The sequence below is a fragment of the Pogona vitticeps genome, chromosome 2 (genome assembly GCF_051106095.1).
Source record: "Pogona vitticeps strain Pit_001003342236 chromosome 2, PviZW2.1, whole genome shotgun sequence".
Lineage (NCBI taxonomy): Eukaryota > Metazoa > Chordata > Lepidosauria > Squamata > Agamidae > Pogona > Pogona vitticeps.
Genome location: NC_135784.1, coordinates 136,052,850 through 136,078,069, shown reverse-complemented (window position 1 = coordinate 136,078,069; position 25,220 = coordinate 136,052,850). Strand labels below are relative to the sequence as shown.

Sequence of the window (25,220 nt, the reverse complement as noted above, 5' to 3'; positions counted from 1 at the left end):
TCATTGTTTTGGCATGAGAGCAGCAACAGCAACACCAACAACATTGTGTGACTGCTGTGTATATGCAGAAGCATTCTGCTTTTTTTTTTCCTGATGCTCCCTTTGCAGGAGGTGGTTTTGGCCTTCCAACACTCTGCGTACATGGCAAGTGGGGTTGCCATTTTCAGCCCTGAGAGCAGCAGATCATGCTGGCTCTGGAGTCAAAGGATACAAAAGCACTAAAGTCCTTCCTTCCATAAAGTTTAAGATGAGCTAACAGCTGGATAGTTCAGTGGTTTAGGTACATGAGTCAGAGGTTGGGAGTTCGATTCCCCACTGTACCTCCCTGATAGGGCCTGGACTCTACGATCCGTAAGGTCCCTTCCAGCTCTGCAGTTCTAAGATTATGATTTCACCACTCTTCTCTTCCCCTTTATCCTCAGAACCCTGTGAGGTAGATCAGAGTTAGAAAGCATGACTGGCCCATGTTCAATCAGATAATGGATTATTGGGGACTAAGATCTGGATCTCCCATGCCACATTCCACACTACAAATCCCTATACTGTGCTGCCTTTCTTTCCTCACTGGAAATGACTCGAGACCCTTCTCTCTACGTTTTGCACCAGGGCACTGCAGGTCAAACCACAGAAGCCTCTGTGCTGCAAGGTCAGAAGACCAGCAGTCGTAAGATCGAATCCACGTGATGGAGTGAGCTCCCGTCGCCTGTCCCAGCTCCTGACAACCTAGCAGTTCGAAAGCATGTAAATGCGAGTAGTTAAATAGGTACTGCCTTGGTGGGAAGGTAATGGCGTTCCGTGACTAGTCGTGCTGGCCACGTGACCACGAAAACTGTCTACACACAAACGCTGGCTCTATAGCTTGGAAACGGGGATGAGCACCTAGAGTTGGACACGACTGGACTAAATGTCAAGGGGAACCTTTACCTTTACCTAGACAGAGGATTTAGTAAGAGAATCTTTGGGGGAAAAGATGAAAAGAAGGCTCTTTGTTCTCTCCAGTGGAGATCTTCCAACAGATCCTTTCTCCTTGTTGGATAAAGGTAACCGGTTTGAGGATCTTAAGGTAAGGGTGGGCCAACTGGACCAGACAGGAACAAATAGATCCACCCCTTCCCATTTGGGAGCAGGTGGCCATTTCTGCATTGTAGGCAAGTAGTAAAAGCAATTTGTATTAATTGCCTGGAGGGAATGGGAAGGTCAGTGCAGCCCTGAGGGCTATGCTTAAGGTCTGAGGGCTGGCATAACTGGTTTTGCTATCTGACAGTGTGTTAACTCCCGGATTTGAATCATATTTAGCATTTTAAATGAATTCAAAATTTTCTGTCTACGCTATGTACTGGGAAGCACATATTTTTTTTGATGGGAAGTGTGATTTTTGATTGTAAATCAAGGTTTTTTCTTTTGTCAATGAGGGGTCATTTCTTTTAATAAACTGAAATCAATTAATTTTGAATCATTTTTGGCATATGTGAATGCCTCCATCAAAGTAAATTGGGGTTTCTCTCACTGTGCTAATAAGGGCAAAGGTTTTGATCCTTTTTTCCCCTCCCCTCTTTAGGCACCCTTAGCTGCACCAGGGACCTTATCCAGAGGTCTTCCTCATATATTTAGTCCCCATCATCTAGAGAGGTTCATCATCTAGATCCTCCTCAGCCTGGCAGGAATCCTCCAGTGCCTATGAAGAGTCTCCCCAAGCACTCTCATCCTCCCCCACCACAATTGGTTTCAAGTACAAAGGGCCTAGTCTGGATCCTTTGCTCCCATATCTCTGGCTTCTTCCCCAGCTCCAGCAGCTCCTCTCTTGCATTTTCCAGCACTTCCCTCATATCTCCCAGCCCCCAGAGATTGGATGCTTTCTCTTCCATCCCCAAGGGTCTTACTCTCTCTCTCTCTCTCTCTCTCTCTCTCTCTCCTCTTTCATGGGCAGGGTCTCTGTTTCAGTTTCACTTAGGATGAGTTCTTCATCATTTCCTCTGGATCTACACTGAGACAGATACCCTGCACTCCTTGGGCCCTGGGCCAGGATTAGACAGACCACCACTTTAGGAGCCTAAATCGCTGACCTGTTTACAACCTCAGAATAAAAGAAGAGGCACTTTCCTGATTCCTCTGTCTGTGAAGCACAGAAGCACCGTATCTGAGAGTTGCAGTCTGCCCATTTTTTCATATCTTCCCATAATTTAACTGAGGATTCCTACCACCACAACCAACTCTAACAACTAACAACAGTGAGTTGGTCTCTAAATAATTTCAAATGCAAACAAAAAGTGCCAATAATGAAGGCTTCTGGATGTTCAAGGATACTTTGGGGGCTCTGTTTTTCCTTACAGCTTCTTGACTGGCTTGCATGCTTTAACCATGCTTTAAGCATACTTTAACTTTGATAAGTTCTTCCTCCACTTAGACACACACCTTTGCCATGGATTGTTGTATTTGCTGATCCTATCTGGCTGTGGCACATGTAAACACCATAAAGAGTCAGTGGGATGGAGCAGATAGGGCATGGGTGGCGAATCCATAGTCAGGCTATTTTTAAAAGCCTGTTTATACTCTTTTCAGAAGCATGAATAATAGTCCACAAAACATTATTCTGAAAGAGGCACATCCCTTGTGAAACGAACCACAAACTCTCGTCTAGATAGTCCCTTGACTTGAGTACCTGGATTAGCTTTCCATTACAACCTCCTGAGTCCTGGCAAGCTCATTCACATTAACGTTTAAGGCCCTTTGACTGTTCATTATCACTTGTTGGCAGCAGATTGTAGGCAATTGGCTTTGGATGACAGCACTGGCTGCATCCCAGCGTCTCCATGGCTGCATCCAAAGGCACTCCCAAGATGTTCCGCAGTGCTGGAAAACAGCCTTATCGGGTTCACAGCTTCATTAACCAGGGTGCAGCCATCTGGTAATCGAAGAACATTTGTTCCTGTCTATCTGTGTCTACCTTGTACATTGTTATCTGTCACTAGCTGTTTTTTAAACAGTCAAGCAGAGTTAATATTTTGGGGTTTGCATTTGTAATCCCGCATGCCTCGCTGCATGATGAAGTCTGTAACCAGTTCACAAATTACAGTACTGTTGAGATCAGGACACAGTGTACAACATGTGCAACAAGGAGCCCCTGTGCTCACCACCAGGCAGATATGGCTCATAGAGTCATGTTGAGATTGTGACCTTCCAGGCTTTCTTTAAAATCAGGGATCGGGGGATACGAAGCTCTCTAGAGGTTGCCCACTAAGCTACCAACTGCCATCGTTGAAGGATTATCCCTAACCTAACTAGGGCTGATGTGCCCAAAATCTGGAGGTCCACATGTTCCCTGGCCTTGTTGTGCTAAATAAATTTAGACCGTTGCATAAGTCTAGAAGACAAACAAAACCTGAAGTTTATAAGTAGAAGTAAACAAGTGACAATCTCATGTCATGATGTTTACGACTTGGCAAGGTATTTTTGGGTGCACATAGATGGCCAAATTGGATTAAGCTGGACTGGGCTAAACAGGGTTGCTTAAGGTTGCACAGATGTGTGGCCATTTATTGTGGTCCCTGCATCCAGGTGGTTTGGGGGCCAGTAACCACATTGTACCTCAAGTGACCCTATTAACTCTATACCTCCTTTTAAAGGGAAAGAAAGAAAGTGTCCTCCCCCTTGTCCCCTCCTCTCTCCCTCTCCATGGGGGAGCAGGAGGAAGCTTTCAATTTATTGATAACTGCAGCAGCTTAAGAAAAGTAGGTAAACAGTTCGCTTTGGTTCATTCCCAGCAATCACATGTGTCAGAACTGAACCAAAATGGACTGACCCTACCTACATTTTAAAAAAGGGGGGGGCAGCCTTAACAGGGACCCCAAAAGGTGTGAACGGGCATAGATAAGGGATGGAATGGTTCTCAATTGCCTGTATGACATGTGGTCCCTGGAAAAAAGGAGTAAGCCAGCCCATCCCATACTGGACCAAATCATGGGACCAAACCTTGTTTGGTCACACCCTGTTTTTTAATACAAACCAACAGCAGTTTTCTGCCAAAAGCCCTATTGACATTCTCTTGATCCATCTAAGTCTGCCTGAAAGTCATAAGTCCCCCTCAGGAACTTATAACTTAACCACAGGCAGCTTTCGTAATGGATAAAGTTGTCCAGAATCGGAGAACCTTCCAATTTAACATTGTATCTCCTGATACAATTTACATAGTGTATCACCTCCTCCCATTACTTCTAAACATAATACAGTACATATCTTCTCTAACCAGAAGTACATTTTACTGAAATTATGAATTAGGACATTTTGACATCCATAAGAATTTACCCCCAAGTGTTTCAGTGGCTTTTGCAGTAGGGCAGTCAGAGCCATAAGAAAGAAGAGTCCTGTGATACCTTAAAAACTAACTAGTACTATTTGGCAAAAGCTTTCATGGACTTCAGTTTGTTTCTTTAGAGACATAAATCACAGTCCATGAAAGCTTATACCAATTATTATTATTATTATTTTTGCTTTTGTTGTAACAGACTTACACCTATGGAAAAATAAATCAAAACTACATATGGGTTAAAAATTATCTGTTGTCGTATTCCATAAGATAACAGAATGAGTCATAATGATGTTGTGGTTGAGAGTGTTGAATTTGGATTGGGAAACTTGGGTTCAAATCTCCACACCGTCACTAGGTGATCTTGGGCTAGTCACATTCTCAAATTCTAGCTTATTTCGTGTGCATAAAATGGGGCAACCTTAATATGGTGTCATGCGCTCTACGGTGGAATCAAATCTAGATGATTAATGCATGTCAATGTACCTTCTTAAAAGTTTTGAGATATCAGTTGGGAACTCCATTCAGTATTATATAGTGGCCTTAGGTTATTAACTGCCTGGTAATGCATCAGCAGGAGAGCCCACGTGGCTTAGTGGACAGAAGGTCAGACTTTGGTTCAAATCCCTACTCGGCCATGGAAACTCACTGAGGGGCGGCAATGGTAAACCACATCTTGGAATCTCTAAGGCACCCTGCCGACCCTATGAGGGGAGCCCTGACCTGGAAGTGACTTGTTGGCAGGTTACAACAGATTCACCAACAGGTTTCTAGTGTGGACTTGTTTGGGAATCACTGCCAAAGAACAGAGAACATCCCTGTTCTGTACTGGAAACCATTATGAGGCCTGTTAACTTTCACACTTTTTCTTTCTTACTTGGAAATTGTGGTTTAAAACCTGATTGCTTCCTTATTTCAACATGGTTAGTGAAAAGGTTTGACCACGTTGCTATATGGCCCTCTATTATAATCATTGGCACCATTCCAGGAGGTTGGGGGCCACACGCACATGTGTATCTAGCTATATGCATGTGTGTGTACACACACACACACACACACACACACATGTATTAAGTATTATAATTATTCTATTTAAGATTAAGAACACCTACAATTGTGGCCAGCTCATTGGTTGTTCCACACAGAGGAACCACTGGTACAAAAAAGGGAAAAGGCATATGTAGATATGCAAAATGTAAAGGACCAGATTTCTATGCAGGCATTGAGATTTTGCCTAGGACACAATACCCTTCGTTGATTTCAGGACTCCCAAAGTCCTAACCCATATAAAGACTGGGTGAAGGACAGTTCTGGACACCATCAGGAATTGATTCTCCCTTCAAAAGTTAAACTAAAAACAAACTGAGACTTACCTTCCACAGGTCACTATTTGTCTAAATTTACCTCAACCCCGTCTCTGTCGCCATCTACTTCTTGACCTCATGTCTGGTCTCCAGTACCTGAGAGAGGATCAAACAGCCAGCCAGCAAGTCATATGGATTCACCCTCTACTGGTGATGAGGCTATGTCTCCACCAGGTTCACCATCACTTCTGTTGACACCACCTGACTCTGATGTCAGAGATGGGAATCTGCTTTCACCATCTGAAGGTATTCCATCTTTTTCTGATCTCATGCAGTGTATGGCAAATCCCTACAAATGTAAGTTTTTAAAAAGCTGATCCTGTTTTTGACCAAGTACAGTTTAACACAGAACTTCCAATTCAAATCTTGTTTGTTTAAAATATTCTTCCCCCACCTTTCTCCTTAAAAAGGACCCAGTTTACCTCAGCCCCGTCTCTGTCGCCATTTCCTTCTTGACGCCATGTCTGGTCTCCAGTACCTGAGAGAAGATCAAACAGCCAGCCAGCAAGTCATACCGATTCACCCTCTACTGGTGATGAGGATATGTCTCCACCAGGTTCACCTCACCTCTGGTGACACCACCTGACTCTGATGTCAAAGATGGGAATCTTTGTTAAGAAATTTATTTTCTATCTTGCTTATGCATAGTATAAGTCGTATCATTTTGTATGGGCTTGCCATATTAGGAGTATATAGGTATCAAGCCCTGACCATTTTACTAACATAAGGATAGGAGTGTGTAGGATGTGTCCTTAAAAAAGAAATAAGGAAAAGAAGAACGGGTTGACATGGGAAGATTATAGATGAGACAGCAAAGGGGGAGAATCCCAAACATAATGAAGAAGGCAGAAGTCAACTAGGGTAAATGTTTGTTTGTTTGTTTGTTCATACCCTGTCTTTCTCCTTAAAAAGGAATCAAGGCAGCTTACATCATTGAAAGACAATATTTAAAGCTGAAAATAAGGACTATACAATGGTGGTTTACATCACTAAATGACAATATTTAAAGCTAAAGCCATAAGTATGCAAATACTAAAAAGAAACAAATACCACTCTGAGAGCTGGTAAACATAAGTAGTACTTGTGACTCTGTCAGCGCAGTAATGCATAATAATTCATCCAAAAGTCACTCATATAGCCATTCACTGGGAGAAAGCTTGTCTGAAGAGAAAGGTCTTTGTCTGCTTGTGGAAGGACTGCAAAAATGAGGCCAGTCTGATCTCCTGTAGGAGGAAATTCCAAAGTCTGGGGCAGCAACAGAGAAGGCCCTCTCCTGTGTCCCTATGAGGTGCACCTGTGAGGGTGGCGGGACTGAGAGAAAGGCCTCCCCTGATGATCTTAACACTTGAACAGATGGGACATAAGAGTCTTTGAGTCACTTGGACCCAGGCCATTTAGGGCTTTATAGGTTAAAACCAGCACTTTGAATTGTGCCCAGAAACTGATCTGCAGCCAGTGAAGCTGCTATAGCAGGGGGTTATATGATCTCTGTAACCCAGTGGTTCTTAACCTTGGGTTACGCGAATGTTTTTGAACTGCAACTCCCAGAAACCCCAGCCAGCACAGCTGGTGGTGATGGCTTCTGGGAGTTGCAGTCCAAAAACACCTGAGTAACCCAAGGTTAAGAACCACTACTGTAACCAACCCGAGTCAGCAGTCTTTACTGAAACTTATAAAAGAGCCAGTAGCAAAGAAGCCATATTCTTTGCCCTCTCCTTCCAGAAGGGTGGAAAATCTATGCAACAGTCAGGAGGACTGTGCTACATTCACGCTCAGTCATCCACAAACAAGTGCTATGATAGTGGACGCTTCCCAACCATGATTGAAGGGGTGGCAGTGTACCTCCCCTTCTGAGGAAAGGACACGAGATGGACCTTATTGGCCAGATCAGCTTCCTGTGAACATTACTACTTTGTGATTCTATGACCCCTTGTTTTAAACTAACACCAAAAAAGAATAGGACCCAAGGCATTAATCTTAAGAAAACTGTTTCATTTTCCAGACACATTAGGGGAAGAAAACTCTGAGATCTCCAACTCACTTAAACAGTCTATGAATAGAACAAACATCACAGCAAAACAAAAAGCAAACAGCAGTCTCCACTCCTCCCTGGCCCAAATGTTTATAATTCGACTCAGCTTTAAATGGGGGAAAAATTACTTGCAGACAGAATTAAATTAAAGCTAGGCCATATGCTACCAGGGTTTCAAATGACATAATGGCTATCTGGTCCCACATGATAGTGAGGAAGCCCCCCTTTGAAATAAAAACTAGGTCTAAACCAGTGGTTCTTAACCTTGGGTTACTCAGATGTTTTTGGACTGCAACTCCCAGAAGCCTTCACCACCAGCTGTGCTGGCTAGGGTTTCTGGGAGTTGCAGTTCAAAAACACCTGAGTAACCCAAGGTTAAGAACCACTGGTCTAATAATATATGACCCTAGCTAAGTGGTATAAGTGGCAGAATAAAGGTTATGGCATGGGGTACAGACTGAGCTAGAGGAAGACTTTTAGAGGTGCTAAGCACTGAACAGATTATTGTGCCCCCTACAAATATAAAGTGTGCCGGGTCCCACAGCTTAAAAAAACTATTATATGCATGAAAATGCAGTAATTCAATTGTATAACATGTGGCAAGAAGAACCACGTATCATATACAAAATCATATGTTCAATCAAATTATCGTCTTCCAGCCCAATTTCACTCTTTGATTTTGTCAGAATCTGTAAACTGCAAAGCTCAAACAAGAGCTTTTGGGGTGTTTTTAACAGTGGCTGTTATTTCTTTGGCTTGCACATATAGTGCAGAGTCCATGGGTCTAAAAGACCAGCAGCTCTTTTTATCTTTACACCCATCCAACCTCCCAAACTACAGAAATAATAAACAAACTAACAAACAAAAACTCACCAAGCAATGCTGATGCTGATTGATCCTTTCCGTGAAACTATGAGGTTTTTTGCTAGGCAAGTCTTTATACGTGTTAGTTTTTACTAGTACATACTCAATTACTTGGTGCTCGTGGGGGAGGGAGGGAGATGAGGGTGTGGGATGGATGGATGTGGTTTGTTAAGGAGGGTGCACGATTTGCACCATGATTCATGGAAAATCCAGCACTGAAAAAAAAAAAAACTCTGTAGTGCCCCCTTCCCTTGTGCTTATTTTGCTTAATGGTTAATCCTGGGCTGGGTGCAGATACCTAGTAAGGATGGATCTCTAAGGTTGCACACTCAGGAACATTAGAGGCAGATTAGCCTTTCCTTGTACAAGAGGATTAATTCCCCTTACACTGTTCTGTGCTTTGACATGTGGTTTTGCAATAAGATATCCAGGGGATTGCCTGTTTTAGCCTGTGGTATCAAAGCAACATCTACAACAAATCTAGTGGTAACTTAAAGACATAAACTTTTGTGGACTGCCACCCACATTACCCAATGCATGATCTGTTACCTGAGAAGTTAACGATCTTGCTTGTGGACCTAGACAGTGTCCCTTGTTTATTGTGTTACCCATGACATAGTCATGCATTGGTCTAACCCTTTTTGAGGATCCCACATGTCTGCAAGAAATTCACAAATCTTTAGTACATCCAAATGTTAATTTTTATTTATTTGTTTTGTTTTAATTAGATATTTTTTATTTTAAAATTGTGGTATTTTATGTTTATAGAAGAATTTTATAAAGTGTCTTTCTTGCAGCTAATACAGTCCTGGAATCAGTATCTTTATTATTTATCAGCTACCAAAACAACACAGCCTACTTGGTCAGGGGCTATATGGTTCCCAAGATTACACAAATGCAAGAAAATAAAATGAAAGAGGTATCCTTAGCCTGGGGAAGTGGATTTCATACATGAAAGCTTGCTACTTATTTTTAGTAGCCCAATAAAAGGCACCACCCACTCTTGCATGGGTAGGAATTTTGTCTCACTTCACAGCCTTATTTGATTTTTAATTAATAGGCTTTGGTTTCTCTTCTACCCCCTTATACTGTACTTAAGGGCAGATTATAAGGGGAGCATGGGCCAGTGTGCACGTTGCAACCAACCAAAGACATTTGGTGCCTACTTCTTTGGAGTAATAGGTAGTCCACCTCTGGGCTGCGCCACTGGGGGGACTGGTAGGATTGAAGACTTCCCTGCACAAGGGACAACCTAGTATCAGGGAGAAGGGTCGCTTCAAATAGTTCTTGAGGTACTAGTCTTCTGCAGACAGGGGTGTGTTTGTAGGGAGGAGCCCCTGTGGGAGATGTGGATTCAAATCCACGCTCAGGGATTCCTCTTGGGATCTCAGCCTAGCTCACCTTCATGTTGTGAAGAAAGGAGGGGGAGATAATGGGGTACGTTTCTTCTGAACTAATGGGAAGAAATACTGGATAAAATCATTCCAGCAATGTCGACCATCTGAAGCGATCTGTCAATGCAAAATCGACACTCTGAGCTTACCACCTCAGGGCAAACGAGGACAGAGGAAACAACGCTCAAAAGTCAACCTATGAGACAGAACTGCTGGATTTTGGAGTCAGAGGCTGGGAGTTCGATTCCCCAGCGTGCCTCCTTGAGAAAGGCTGGCCTCGATGCTCCACAGGGTCCCTTCCAGCTCTGCAGTGCTCAGATCTTTATGATTATGAAATAAAAAACGCCCCGGGACACCCCGATCACCTCCTGATTGGCTAATGATCGGGTTTCGGGAAGGCTGGAAGGGCGCCTCCCTCCCCACGAAGGACCCAAAAGGAGGCACCTCTTGACTCGCCGCTCGACCTCCGCCCGCTCCTCCCCGCCGGGCTTCTTTCTTTCGCAGGAAAGAGGGAAGGAGGGCGGGAGGGAGGCAGCGACCGCCCGCCGTCTCCTCCTCCTCCGTCCGGCAGCCGCGGCGGACGGAGCGAAAAGCTTGGAGGGGGCCCTCCTGCCAAGAGGCGAGAGAGACGGAGAAGGAAGGTGCTGCGGGACGAGGACGCCTGAGGTGGGGCGGAGGAGAGCGAGAGGGAGAGCGAGAGCGAGAGCCCCCCTTCCCCTGTCAGCCACAGGTAAGGCGGATCGTCTGGGGAACTGGATCGGGATCATCGAGAGAAGGTCGGGAAAGGGGTGAGGGTGGGATCTTACCCCAAGACTCGGAGTCCTCCGCTTTCGAGGTAAGAGGAAAGAGGATCCTTCAGTAGCTCCAAAAGCTAGGGAAACCTCTCTCTCTGTGTGTGTGTGTGAACGTGAGTGCTCGGTATAGCTAGCAGTGGGACATGCCAGCATCCGCGTAGAGCAGATCCCTGCTAGAAACCGGAGTGCGGTGGTTCAGACTGATTTCCTGTTGCCCAAAGAGGAAGAAACAACCCGCCCCAAGTATCTTTGTGGCAAGGAGAGATACCCGGCCTGAAACTTTAGAAATGCCTCCCCGCCCCCCCCCCGCCCCCGGCCAGGGCTGTGGATTTAACAATGCTTTCTGGGAGTGCAGACCTTGTGAAGTTCTCCCAGATCGGTTCTGAAAAACATGATGAGAGCCATGTGGGATCTTCCAGATGTGGAAATGGAGCTCTTATCATCCCTCGTGGTTGACAACCATTGACGAAGGCTGATGGGAGCTGCTGTCCGAGATATGTTGAGGGACAGCGGTTTCCCCTTCTTGCTTTATATGGCAACTGGTGTGTGTGTGTGTGTGTGTGTGTGTGTGTGTGTGTGTGTGTGTGTAATGAATCACAAGGTTCATCATGCTCACACTGACCTTAAAACAGTGCCACATAAAGTAAAGCTGATGTTTCAGGCAACAGAATCTACATGATGTGCATAATTAAAAGTCCATAGGCAAGCAATAGCCGTTTGTTTGTTTTTAGAATGAATAAATATATGTTGGTTTACTGATGAATGGAATGCTAAACATAACTGAGGGATATGCATGTCATTAACATTAGTTCCAGACTGGAGAGGGGGTCATTTTAACTTTTTACATCTGGTGTATGACATACTCAAGATCAGCAGAGACCTTACTGGTGACAATTGCTAGATTTTGTGCTGCTGTGGTGAGATATGGAGGTCAGAAGTCATAGTAGGCCATTCGTGACCAAACGAGGACGCTGCTTATGTTCCCCATACTGACCATGCTACAGGGTTAATAGGGGATAAGCTGTTTCTCCTCTCCAGCATAGCAGGCTGCAGGATTCCCAGGGGAACATTGGGTGATCCCATTTGCAGTTTTAAACCCCTGCATTTTCAGGGACAAGACACATTCCCCGTGTCTTGGTGTAGGTTTGTGGAACTCAGCTCAAGAAACAGCCTTACCAAAGGCATTTTCTCACATGACACAACAAGCATGTTATGGGGAGGGGGCGAGGGGGCCTTCTGCTCTGTGTGAGTACATCTGAATGCGCTTTAGGGAGGGGAGAAACAAAGAGAAAAGTTGACATTCTAGCCAAGTAAATGTTACCTCAGAATGATAGGAATTCCATTTTTAAATGTAAATGTCAAGGGGAATATGCCCTTTGAATGCACAGTGTCATGAAACAGTCCTTAATGGACATGATTTTGAATCTTACAGCGGGAGCTATCCAGCCACTTCAGTTGTGCTAGGAGCAAACAGTGAATGGGACAGGTCTCAAACAGGGGCACTCAGAACAACGGCAGGATAGTCAGCAGAACAAGGTGTATACTTTTTTAGCGTCATGGCCAAATTTGTACACCTTGCCTTCTCCTGACACAAGCATTCGGTGATGGAAGCAGCCAGAAATTCCATAGATAAGAAACAGGTGAAAGGGGACAAGGAGAAAGAGGAAGGTGCTGACTAATGCTAGCTGTGTCCTCAACTGGAGGTGTGTCTAAGGTTATACCTCCAGGTGTTCATAATCTTGGCAAATGAAAGGGGAAGTCAGCCCTTTGTGAAGCAGGCTCTGAATGTGTGAAGATGGTTACGAAGGTCTCTTGAGAAACACAGAGAATTCTCCTTTGGACTTGGATGTTATTTCCTGACAGCTTTTCCACTTTCATTTGTGTGTCTTCTTCTAATTAGCTCACTAAGAGGGGAAAATGCCGCAGCCGGGAGAGGCACCCCCTCGGGTCTCCAGAGTCCAGGATCGAGGATGGGCGTGGGTGGTCTTAGCAGCTACAGTGCTGGTGCAAGGCCTCACCCTCGGCTTTCCTTCCTGTATTGGGGTCTTCTTCAAGGACCTGCAATCCGACTTCCAAGCTAGCAACAGTGAGACATCGTGGTTCCCTTCCATCATGACAGCAGTGCTCCACGCAGGTGGTGAGTGTTTCCACTGAGAACCCTTTTTCCTAAAAAGTGCTACGATGATATATGGATCATAGCAACCTGTCAGACAATGAAAACGCATGTAGATTTCTTTAGCGTGCTTCTGAGAAGGGCAAGGAAAAGTAAATGAGCAGCCAGCTGTTAGCAAATAATATTCACCTAAGGAAGGCTACTGTTTTGTCTGTTCAAGCCTGAAGTTCAACGGTCTTCTTCTGTGCAGCTGAGGGCACGAGGGCATTGCAGAAACGACATTCCTCTGAACCGCTAGTGCCGGTCGGTCTCTCTCAACCCACCGCCTGCAATCCCGTCATCTGTCAAAAAGGCTATTCGAATGTGCTTGTGTCACCCCGACCGACCCTCCCTCGAGACATCACCGCTTGTTTCGAGTTAGGAAGGAACAAGATAGGATCATAGATTTCGAGGGATCTTACATAGTAGTAAATTGATCTGTAACCATTAGTGCTGAACTGAATAAATGGATACTGAGAATAGTAGTTTAAAATAATTCCAACAAGACAGAATGAGGAAAAGCGGTTACAGCTGAAAAAATGTGGCTATTACAGGATGAAGAGTGGGTAGACTTTATTTGTTTTCTTTTTATGTTTTATACGTTTTATATGGTTTTTAATAATATTTTGTAAGCTGCCCAGAGTAGTGGCATGTTCACTAAATGGACAGGGTATAAATATAAATAAAATAAAATAAAGAAGATTTTTCATAGAAAAAAAGGTTGGAATCCACTGTATAATTCCTGCAGTTCCCTCTGTTCTTCCCATTCATGGCACGCCAGGTACAGTGTTGATCCTCTGTGTAAAAAGCATGCTGCTGCAACTTGATATTTGCTCTTTAAAATATTTTTGGTACCCCATCTCAACCAAAGGAATGCATGGAACTTATATTATAGATAACAGATAAGATCCATTTACTACATTGGCCCAAATCATGTTGTGTTGCTATACGAGCGCAAGTAGGAAATACATCACTGGTGCTGCACAACTTTGTCATGCTGCGTGTGAGTGATGTGTCCTCTGAAATCTAAGCAACAGCTCTTTAATTAGCAGTCATTCCTGTTATGCCAGCGGAACTACATAGTAGGATACTGATGATCACAGTTTTACCCACTATTTTCAGTAGAATTCACCTGCTGTTAGAGGATGCTGTATCTCCCAGTTACAGTCACAGGACGTCCCGTACACCTAAGGACTCTGTCAGCCCTTGGTCCGGCCCTGTTGGGCACACCTAACTACTATGGTAGTTCCTTTATATCTTGGGAAAAAGAAGGAAATTTCTTGCGTGGAAGGAGTCATAAAGGGAGAGGGAAACGATACTGCTGAGAAACAGGAGCTGCACGTCAATCATTCTGGCTGCAGACACAGCAACTTAATCCAGTAAACAACAGCGAAAATCCTGGAAGGAGCTGACCTTTCAGGATATTAAGATCATGATGAATCTGTGTTGATGACCTGTAGTAGCTATACTCAGAGTAAACTTGCCTTGTCCTATATAAGTAGCGTCACAGCCCACGTGAGTAGGAGGCTTACATGAACTAGTGATAAGGATAAAGAGAGATTTAAACAACTGCAATGACTAATTACATAAATAGGTAGTGCTGCACTGAACAGCAGGCAATGGGGACCTTGGGTTTCTCCAAACAGTGATCTGGTTAGGACTGGCAAGGCTTCTTGGCCTTGAACACCTGGCAGTGGAAAGCACAGTGCCCTGCCAGAGGAAAAGTTGTGAGCCATGTGCTCCAGTCAGTTTTCAGAGAGAAGGGGTTATCTAAAGGACAAACTGAACTGTCACACTGTAGAAGAAGACGCATGTCCTCGCCCTGCATTAACAGGGGGTCACACCTGTTTTGAAAAAGAGGCTGGCTTGCTTCTGTTTCTTTAACAGGCAGGGCAGAGAGATTGGGTGCTTAGAAATCAGCAAACCTCCGTGCTGTAAAAAGCTTCACCTAGAAATTTCTGCACATTAAATTACTATTAAAAGGCATTGAAAAATTAAATTGCTATTTAAGGGCCAATTTTAGTTTGAAGAGGGTGCAATCCTATGCTAATCTATTGTCCATGATTAACAGTGAGTCCGTTCGTACCTGGTGCCAAGTATTTTGTGATCATCTTCTCATTTTTATTTGGTCCAAATGTCAGAAGCAGCTCACTTTCCCCATCTGCAAAAAGCAAACTATGTTTGGGAGGTACATTAGAAATGCCACAGGGGTTTATTATAATGCTCTGGAGACTTCAACCAGGCCTTTCATTCTGCAGGAAAATCATATTGGCTGCCTTAAAACTTAAGGCTCATCTATTAAATCAGCAGTTTCCAGTCTTGGTGCTCCCAGGGTGCTGTTGGACCACTTCCTGGAAACCCAAGACAGCACAGGCAATGGTCGGAGATCCTGACAGTTGTCATCTCACAACACCTGAGAACCCAAGGTTAAGAACTTTTGTATCAGGCTCTACCATCTCTCCTTAAGAGAGCCAGCATGGTGTGGTGGGTGGAGTATCACGGTAGGACTCCAGAGACCTGGATTCAAATCCTTGCTTAGCCATGGAAAGCTGGCTGTGTGTTGGCAGTGGTAAGCCATTCCTTGAACATGCTGCATACCTTGAAAGTCTTAACTATCTACCTAAACTACATAAGACAGAAGCTACTTGATCACACCCAATAACAGTACCTCCCATTATACAGTACTTGGATATAGCTTTATGTTTCTGTAGGGCTGCCAAATTCTGTTGCTTGTTTAACTGCTGTGCATTGAACAACAGTGTCAAAGCAGAATGATGAAACGTGCATTCACTGACATTTAAAAGCGACTAAGTTAAAATAATGTGATTAATTCTTTCATGCCTTGATGCATCATCCTTGTCAGGGGAACGAACCCGCACATTTTTTTTCCTGTTCTTTGTGCCTCCATATATGGAAACTAGATCTAATGACCTATCTTTCAGCTCCTGGGTCCTGGTTCAAATACTCACTCAGACACTGGGCGACCTTGAACCAGTGTTTATCTCTCAGTCTCACAGAGTTGTTGTAAATATAGCATTGGGTTGGGGAGTCGGTGCCACTCAGAGCTCAACAAATGACATTAAAGTGTGATAGATGTGCACAGTTTTAACTATTTTATCATTTATCTTAGTTGAAATGTTGGTTTCTAGCTACCTATGAGCAAAGGTGAGGGGGAAATGGCCCACCCTTCCCCAAAATATCCTCCATGACTAATTTTTATTACATGTTGTATTGGGTGTTTCTGCCATGTTCACTCTACAAGCAGCCTGAGATAAGGGAAATGGAGCAGGGTGCCGCCTTGAGCCAAGCCTTCTGTTTCATACGCACCAGCGCTGAGTAAACATGAGGCAGAAGGAAACGAACTGTCATATTTAAAGCTGCACAGGAGGCTTGTCTTTGCATTTTGCCGGCTGAGGCTACCCAGCTGAGCTGACAGCCTCATGGGGCTCCTGAAGAAGTAACTGTACAGTATCGTCTGTATAGGATGGGTGGGGTGGGGAAGAAAGACTGCTCCTATGCCTTTATTTCAGAAGTTTACCATACAGCTATGTTTATTGCTTTGAGCACTTCTAGCAATTTCTCCTGATCAAATCTCTACTAAAGGCACAGGACTAGGCAAATAAATAACGCTAGATTTTTAGGCCTGCTGCCAGCTTTCTGCTCTTCCTTCACACAAGTCGTATTAGGTAAGAATTCATTGTAAATGTTTCTGTCAAAGAGTTGGGTTAAAGATTTTTCCAAATCTGTGTTATAAACAATCAGCAGTACATTTGAGATCCTTTTCACCTTCTGTCTGGTGGAACCTGTTTGTTTGTTTTGTAAGCTGCATTACGAACTTCTGTTAAAGGCATAAGGCTCCTGTCAATGAGTTGGGTATCAGATATGTCTTGACAACTGTAAGATCTTTTAGTCATAGGCCGTGCTTCCACCAACTCCTCTCACTGTTCAAATGCAGGAGGAAGACAACGGAATTTGAAATAATTTTATATTCATTATTAATACCCCAGGTCCTTTGAAGATTTTGACAGAGTGATCAATCCATTACCCTTCTAGTCTCTCGTTTGGGTGTCAAGGATCAATTGAGTATCAGAGCCCAGCCCCAGAATCGTGCAGCTTACTTATAAAAAGATCTCTTCCCAAGCTTGCTCAATTTACAGCTGCCAGTTGCGTGAGTGTGGGTCAGTCGTAGCTGGAAGGCTTCACAACATCCTCATGCACTCCTTTTTTAATGAGATTGATCCAGTTACAAACCAAAGGAGTCTGTATGAGTCATAACTAGCACTTTTGTCACCTGGGGCATTGCTGCCCTATTGGTTAAGCTTGGGTCATGTGAAATTGACAGTCGCCGAGAGAGAATGGAAGAAACGGGAGGAATGCCAGGGTCTGAGCATGTGATGCCTGGCCTGCCTGTTTTGTCTTTCTTTCTGCCCAGGGAGGAGATCTAAATGCTCAGGGTGCACAGATTCATGCCCTCATAGCAACAATTCTGTTGTATACTCTAAATTTTGACACCTTGGGTCAAAGCCCTGGTTGCTCTGCCTACACTGTGGCTTTGCGCCTAAACTCGGAGACATAGGCCGGCACACTCACAAATACTGTACCAGTTTTGATGGTCATTGGCAGTTGAACCGAACTGAATCTTGCTGTTGGCAAAGCGATGAAAGTTAGATGAGATTTCCAAAGGAATGTGTTTCGACAGAAGTTGATTGGGGATGAAATTTATTTCCTCACCTTCTTTGCAGAAACCAATAGAGCAGAGCAAGGCCATACATGACCAGTAAGTGAAGCCAGTTAGAATGTCAGAAAAGCAACAAAGATACACTCTGTATCCACACCTCGTGCTTACCTGTTGAAACTTGCTGGAAAAGTTATGTCCTGAGGGGGGAACTGAATGGAGAAGCAACTGCTTCTCTCTGAGGAAATGTTCATGACTCGAGGGGCTGCGATATCTTCATATGTGCCATAAATACAATGGGCTCAGGAGGTTCATGGTTTAGTCACCATGATTACCCATCGTTTCTCTAGTTTCTAGGACAAGTCACAGCCTAAACACTTTCTGCCTCAAAACCTTGTTACCTTAGTTTTATGCTTCTGACAAGCTGATTTGAATCTACTGTGTTCAGATGACTTTCCAGCTACAGCCCAAGAGCTCAGACAGTTCTCAAACATATCAGTTCATTTTTTTTCTTACGCCTAGAGCTGCCTAGAGTGGACAAGTAGTCCAGATAGGCGGGGTATAAATCAAATCAAATAAATAAATACGCCTCCCATGCGTTCACTATATTGTATATCCTGGCTCTATGTTAAAGGGGGCCATGAAGACAGTCCTCCTTTGGAAGGTCTGTTCCATTTGAAGGACTCTCTTGTCCCAGTTTGATTTAAACCCAAAGAGTTGAAAGGGCCCATCACTACTGTCAACCTGGACAGCAGACTCAGCAGGCAGACAGGTTACCTGATCACAGACCTCCCCACTCAGGCAAGGTGCACTTTATCATTCTGCTTCAAGGATACAAAAAAACCCATTTCAAATTATGTATCTGTACACATATGCAACTTTATCCAAATCAGGGTCCTCTTTTGCCCTCTTTTTTCATGACAAGTAAATACCCCCCCCCCAATTAGTGTTCCTGGCTAGGCAGGGCTTTCAACCCAAGCCTCCTGACTCTCTAGGCACTACGTGCAGCCTGTAAGTGGGGCAGAGCTCTTCATGTGGGCTTTGCAGAAGCAGGGGGTGGGGGGGTGGGGTTGTAGAGGGAGAAAGAAAAAACCTCCCCCAATTCATCTTGGTCAAAAGTTGAGGTGAGGCTATTATGAGTATTGAATTTGGGAATTAACTCTTTGTGTATAGTAAAAGGTTTGAGTGGCAAATATATCTAATCAGCCCCCTCTAGTTTGTTTAAAATAAAATGATATTGAGGAGGTCCTAAAAGGAGAGGCAAACCACACACACTGATATACAATAATTGTTGATACATGGCATGGGAAGCCCTGAAAATTATCTCCTTGTCCTTTAAAATTCTCTTTCATCATGAAAACTGTTTGTTGTTACTCCCTGTGCACCTAGAGCCCATGGTTTGATACTGGTGTTTACTTTTCAGGCCCCCTTTGTAGCATCTTGGTGGAGCGATTTGGCTGTAGGCTCACTGTCATGCTGGGAGGCCTCCTCAGTGGAGTGGGCATGGTGGCCAGTGTTTTCTCCAAATCTATTAGCCAGCTTTATCTAACGGCTGGATTCATCACTGGTAAGTATATCGAAATTGATCGGTATATATGAGTTTCATTTGCTTCTGTATCACACAGTTTCTCTTCCCTTAATAATGGTCATCCAAGCAGTATGTGGTGTAAGAAGCATAATTGCTGACAGTGCAACCTATGCCTGTTTCCCTAAAAGTACGCCTTATTGAATTTGATGGGACCTATTTCCAGGAAAATGTTTACAGGACCAGAGCCTCAGTGTATAGGTTATAAGCCCATGGAATCAGTGGGGATTTGGTGAGTCAGCTCCTCTGTAAGTTCCATTGATCCAGTGGGCCTGTTCTACCTGTGGCTTACTGCTAGCTTTCATTATCTCAACTCCAAGAAAGCATTAGGCAAACTAGCATTATCTCATGCCAACTATCTGCAGCACGGGGATGGTTCTCATGCATTATCCTGGATACTATTTGAGATTTCGGTAGGAGATCAAACTGGCTTCTAGGAGCAGGTGGGATAAGAATCCCAATAAGGACTAAAGAATTTAGCTGTTACGTGTATTCATAATTGAATTAGCATTAAACAAGAAAAGTTAAAGATTATTTGCTGAGGTTCCTTCTTAAGTGTCTCATAATTATGGGAATATTATTAAACATTGCATTATCTCATTCATTTTTTTTCTGTCTTTTTCTCTCACATAAGCTTTTTAAAAAAGCCAAATAAATGGCATAGTTAGAACAGAGGCCATTTAATTTTTGTTTGTGATAGGTTTTTTTGTTGTAGAACCAGTGAACTGCTGGTGTAAACTACAGATGCTCCTTAATAATAGTTTCATATGGTCCAAAACTCAGGCTGGGAAAAGGAAGAAGACTGCATCTCAGTGCTGCCTACTCTAGTGATGTTCTTGGCTTTACCACAAGGGTTTCAATATACTTTAAGAACCTTCAAGATCCCCCATTTGATGCAGGAGCCCTACGAGAATGCAGGCTGTAACTCTTCCCCATCATTACTGGGTTCCTAGTTGCTAGGGCCATTTCCCTGCTTGGCAGCCATCCTCGTGGTGATGAGCCTCTCTATACTTTGCACATGTATTCCTTGAATAGCAGACAAGCCCTCTTTCCCTGGGGCAATAATCAGAGCCTTACCAGCTTATCAGAACCTGACAAATCTTGCAGTTTGTTGCCACAGCCATCAAGAGCTCAAGGTCATCCTCCACACCTTGGTAAAGTAGCAGAGCAGGATTTTGTGGAGAAAGATAATTTAATATTTGAAATACAGTATGGTTGGCAAATAGTATCAAACATCTCCCTGCCTACGACTCCAGCATTGCAAGTTCATGTTCTTTCTCTTTCTTCTTCCCTAAAAGGCTTGGGATCATGTTTTAGCTTCCAGGCTGGAATCACTGTGCTGGGGTACTATTTTATACGCCGGCGAGCATTGGCCAATGCTGTGGCTTCCACAGGCGTCTCCATTGGCCTGACACTGTGGCCCCTGATCTCTCAATACTTACTTGATGAGATGGGTTGGAGAAACACTTTCCTCATCTTTGGGGGACTGCTATTGAACTGCTGCGTCTGTGGGGCTGTGATGAGGCCAATCCCACTCCCACCGCCTGCTTCATCCTCACCATCCTCCTCTAGCCCATCAGCTGAAGGGGCACCTCTGTCCAATGGCAACCCCTTGCAACATAAGGAGCAACCACATCTGTCCAGGTCGGCGGCTTGCTTCCAAACCCTGCAGAAATATCTGGCATTTGACATCTTCTGCAAGAACAAAGGCTACCAAATCTACACCATTGGAGTGTCCTGGATGGTGATGGGCTTTGTGCTACCCCTCATCTACCTGGTGCCCTATGCTATCTTGAATGGAGTGGAGGAACGGAAGGCAGCACTCCTCATCTCTATCATTGGGTTCATCAACATATTTATGCGGCCCATGGCGGGCCTCCTCTCAGGCCTCAATGTCTTCACTGGCCGGCGGATCTACCTCTTTAGTGCGGCTGTCATGCTCAATGGCTTGAGCAACCTCATCTGTGCCGCCTCTGCTGAGTACAGTATTCTTGTCCTCTACTGCCTAATCTACAGTGTCTCCATGAGCGTTGTTGGTGCACTGATCTTCCAGGTATTAATGGATGTGGTAGAAATGAACAGGTTCTCCAGTGCCTTGGGTCTCTTCACCATCCTGGAAAGCATCACCATTCTCATTGGACCCCCTCTTGCAGGTAAGAGGCAAACAGGATTTTAGCAGCTGTCCTAGAATTCCCTGCAGGCAAAGGATTCCAGCATTTAAGATGGCTGGCAGCAGGTCCCTAGCATTTCCAGGAGTGAGCACGGATGACAAAGGAAGGAGCTTGATGGTCAGTCTATCGTTCAACCTTCCTTTTTCCAGCTCACAACATTTTTATAGCACTGCCTGCTTTCCCACCTAAGATTCACTCTCATATACACATAATTTAGACTTCCCCAGGTGTCAGCAAACAACACCAAAGTTAACTCAGCCGTTGTTGACAAGATATGGGAAAGGGATACCTTGGGCTTCTTTGGAAATAGAGGGCAATGGGTTGCATCAGTTTTTCCATGAGCAGAAGGGCCTTCAATCCAGAAGGAAGCCTTTGTTAATAAGAGTGCTGGGGGGAAGCAGTTTTTGCAAATTCTTACTTCCCCCAGAAATCCCCTGCAAGATTTCCCACACTCTTCCAAAAGATATTTGAACCCTTTTGTGTAGATTTTGAAGCACTGCTAGGTGTAGTCATTGAAAATTGCCTTTCTCCTTCCCATTAGTGGGTACCGGACTCTACTGGTGGGTGTTTTTGCAGCATGCTTACATTTTGTGTTTCAGAACATTTGAGCAAGTGCAGAACAAGCACAATATCTTGTCAAACCACCTTGAGAAGCACAAGTAACCAATTAGGCTTCCTGTGGGTAGTTCCGTCTTGTTCTTGCTGCTGGCTAGTATAGCTCTCATTGCGTCTGCAAGGATTGCACATAGTCTCTTGAAGTGGGGAATGAAGTGCTGGGGCCACTGCCACACATGCCCTTATTGGGCACAGAACTGGTGATGGGAGTGGCAGTAGTACTGACATCTCACCCCCCTCCCCCATTAGTCTTAGTTACACATAAATAATGAAGAGATTTTGATTTAAACAGATAAATAGGATTTTTATTGAAGGATCACAGGTAAGAGAGGTGACAGTAAAGGTAGGTTCTAAGGTATGAATGATAAAGTAACAGTACAGTATAAATATTTCTTCTGTATTTAAAGACCAAAACAACTTCTTAACAGACTGTCAATTTTGACACACATTCTAAGCTCTAAATACAGACTTCTTTTAATAAACTTTAACACATATTACTTTCCCTTGACAAACTCTAAAACAGACTTTCTACTCTAACTTTCTGATCTCTCTCTCAAAATTGTTACCTCTTAAACTGACGCAGTGGCCCCACTCCCACAACATGCCAATTATGGTCCTCAATCTGCATTCAGTCCTTCAGCTGCCATTCATGCTAGCACTCCACCCATACATACTCACTATACAGGAATACAATACTATTCTCATACAACCTTTATATACAGTATTTGCTTATAGATGTGTATGTATATAAAGGCTCAAACTGGGTGGAATCGCCCCACACTTCCTTTTTCTTTTTTTTAAACATGGAATTGATTCATTGCTGAGCAAAGTATGACTCAGCAGATAAAAGCTGGGTTTTATAACTAATAGACCAGAGGCTGGAGAAAGGAAGCATGGTATCAAATTGTTTGCATGAAATGAAGACAGATGCTCAAACGTGCATCGGTCTAGCACCAAGAGTGGGTTCTGCACTTGGAACTGTAGAGGCAGATTGTTGGGCCTTATCACTTTCCTTCACACTCTGTGGCAAATGTAAGAAGGTTCAGCCTCAAGCACGTGAGGCCTTACAGATTTGGTTGCTGTTTCTGTCAGCTTTAGCAAATGTGAACTATGCTGATGGGGGTTGCAATCCAACGGATTTGGAGGTTCCATTAAAAGTGTCAGAATGAGGTTTATATTGGAATTAAACTGTGTATGTACTGTATATCAAAATACACAGACAGGATATGCGTGGTCATCAAGATGTGGCTTGCAACTCCTATCAGCCCTAGCCACCAATGATAAGAGGCAGATGGGAGTTGCAGTCCAGAAACACATGGGAGGCCACAAGTTGTCCATCTCTGTCATCAAGACTGGGAAAGGGGGGACATTAGAGGCAGCTGTGTCCTCTGCATGATCCTTTGTTCATGGTAACTCACATTTAAACTGGCAGAGGTCCTTTTTAAACCTTGAGTACTGTATTTTAGTGTTTATTGCCCTGAGTTTTGTACCTTTTGTTTTTTAGGTCTTCTGGTGGACTTGACAGGCCACTTTAGTTACGTCTTCTATGCTTCCAGCTTCTTCATGGTATCAGCTGCTCTCTTCATGGGGGTTAGCTTCTGCACCATGGAGGCAAAGAACAAACTGAAAGGAACTCACAAGCCCGTCCCTGAGAACCCAGCCAGAGATAAATACGCAGAAGTGCCAACTGAGCCGGAATCTGACAAAAATGGCTCTCCTGCAGCCGTCTATGTAACAAGCATCTGACTCTCAAGGACCTGCAGGAACACTGTATTCCTAGCAAATGCAAAGCCAAAGAGAAACGCAAGTGCCTCCTTTCCCTGGTGTGCATCACCTCACCATGGCAACCGTGGGCACCAGTTTCTAGAGGAAGGATCTCAATCCGAAGACATGATCATTCCAGAAACCCAAAGAGCACTTTAAACAAAATAGATGTGAAGTAAGCCACAGGGGGAAAGAGGAATGCTGGCCTGTGACTGTATCTGCATTACTTGAAGTTAAGCCATTTTAATGACTATCAGGTTATCCATGCATATTCCATTATATAAAAATCGAAGGACATATTCACCTGTGGGGTTGTGAATTACAGCAGTCTTCTGATAAGGAGCCGAGTGGAGCAAGCAAGGGACAGCTCTTCAGGATATTGCAATGTTTCTGGCCAAACCATTTTGCTGTGGCTCAACTCACAGTGAAGTCAACTGGCTGACTTCTCAAGCACAAAGGGGGGGGGTGTTTCTTCTTTAGGGAGTGTTATTGCCAGGCTCCTTGAATGTTACACAGACATTTTTGCTGTATCATAAAAGGCCAGTTAATATATGCTGATATCACTTGTTCTTTGCAGCCACATCAGTGATGGGTGAGGTTGTATGCATTACTAAACAAAGCAAGTCATTTCTACATTTCAAGAGAGCCAAGTCTAGTTTTTTGGGACTCTTGTGAGGAGCAACCCAAATAACAGAAAGTACTCAAATCCAAAGCAAACTGTTGATGGTAAAATGCCGTTAGCTCCAAAGGACCGGCCCATTTGTCTAGCCAATAGTGTCTTAAACTCCTGTTCCCATTTGAAATGGGTGCTGCAGTAAAGGGTCAAAAAGACAGCAATAGACCATAGCAACTGTGCAAACGTGTGCATAGAAGGATGTTTGATTAACATTGTAAGCATCTGGACAAAGCCTATGTAGGATAAATGTGTATGCTAAGTAAGTGTAACAGATTACATGTTGGTAAAGGGACATCTATATGTATATATAATTAGGTGAAGCAGAAATAAGAAACATTCAGCCCTTCAGAGGTTGAAGCAACACATCAAAATCAGAATTATCTCTGTTCCGGATGGGAGGTCTCATTTTTAAATGGCATACAGAAATGCACATTTAGCAAAAAGGTACTGTTCTAAATGGGTTGTTTTGTGGCAATACTAGCCCTGGAAATTAACCAGGATGCCTACTGAGTTTTCTGAGAAATTGCAGCTACCATTGCCAAATCCTCTGAATTTGATCCACTGGGCCTGGGTTTGTCAACACAACAATGTCTGAACTGGAACGTACTTGTGCTTTAATTGAGACTGACTTGCTTTTTTAAAAATAGTTCCAAATCCTCATCTTACATTCTGTTTTTCCAGGTCTAGTATCTCACTAAACATTGATCTTAAACCTTATAGAATAATCCAAGTCCGGAACAATTTTGAGTGTTGATACATTGGCTGTGCCTTGGCCAACATTTCCTCTTTCAGCAAGAGAAAGCTTTGGCAATGTCATTTGATATATCAAGG

At 43.9% G+C, this 25,220-nt stretch overlaps 2 protein-coding genes across 2 annotated transcripts in view; both read left to right on the top strand.

Moving 5' to 3' along the window:
- LOC110085823 (armadillo repeat-containing protein 7-like) overlaps positions 1–25,220 on the top strand; it is a 65,392-nt gene that overhangs the window by 27,765 nt on the left and 12,407 nt on the right. The gene's annotated exons all lie outside the window — the stretch shown is intronic.
- On the top strand, positions 10,550–25,088 carry SLC16A5 (solute carrier family 16 member 5). Its single transcript, XM_020806280.3, has 5 exons — positions 10,550–10,687; positions 12,652–12,888; positions 19,002–19,145; positions 20,462–21,316; positions 23,454–25,088. The coding sequence occupies exons 2-5, from the start codon at positions 12,669–12,671 to the stop codon at positions 23,693–23,695; spliced, it is 1,461 nt and encodes a 486-aa protein (XP_020661939.3). The 5' UTR covers positions 10,550–10,687; positions 12,652–12,668; the 3' UTR covers positions 23,696–25,088.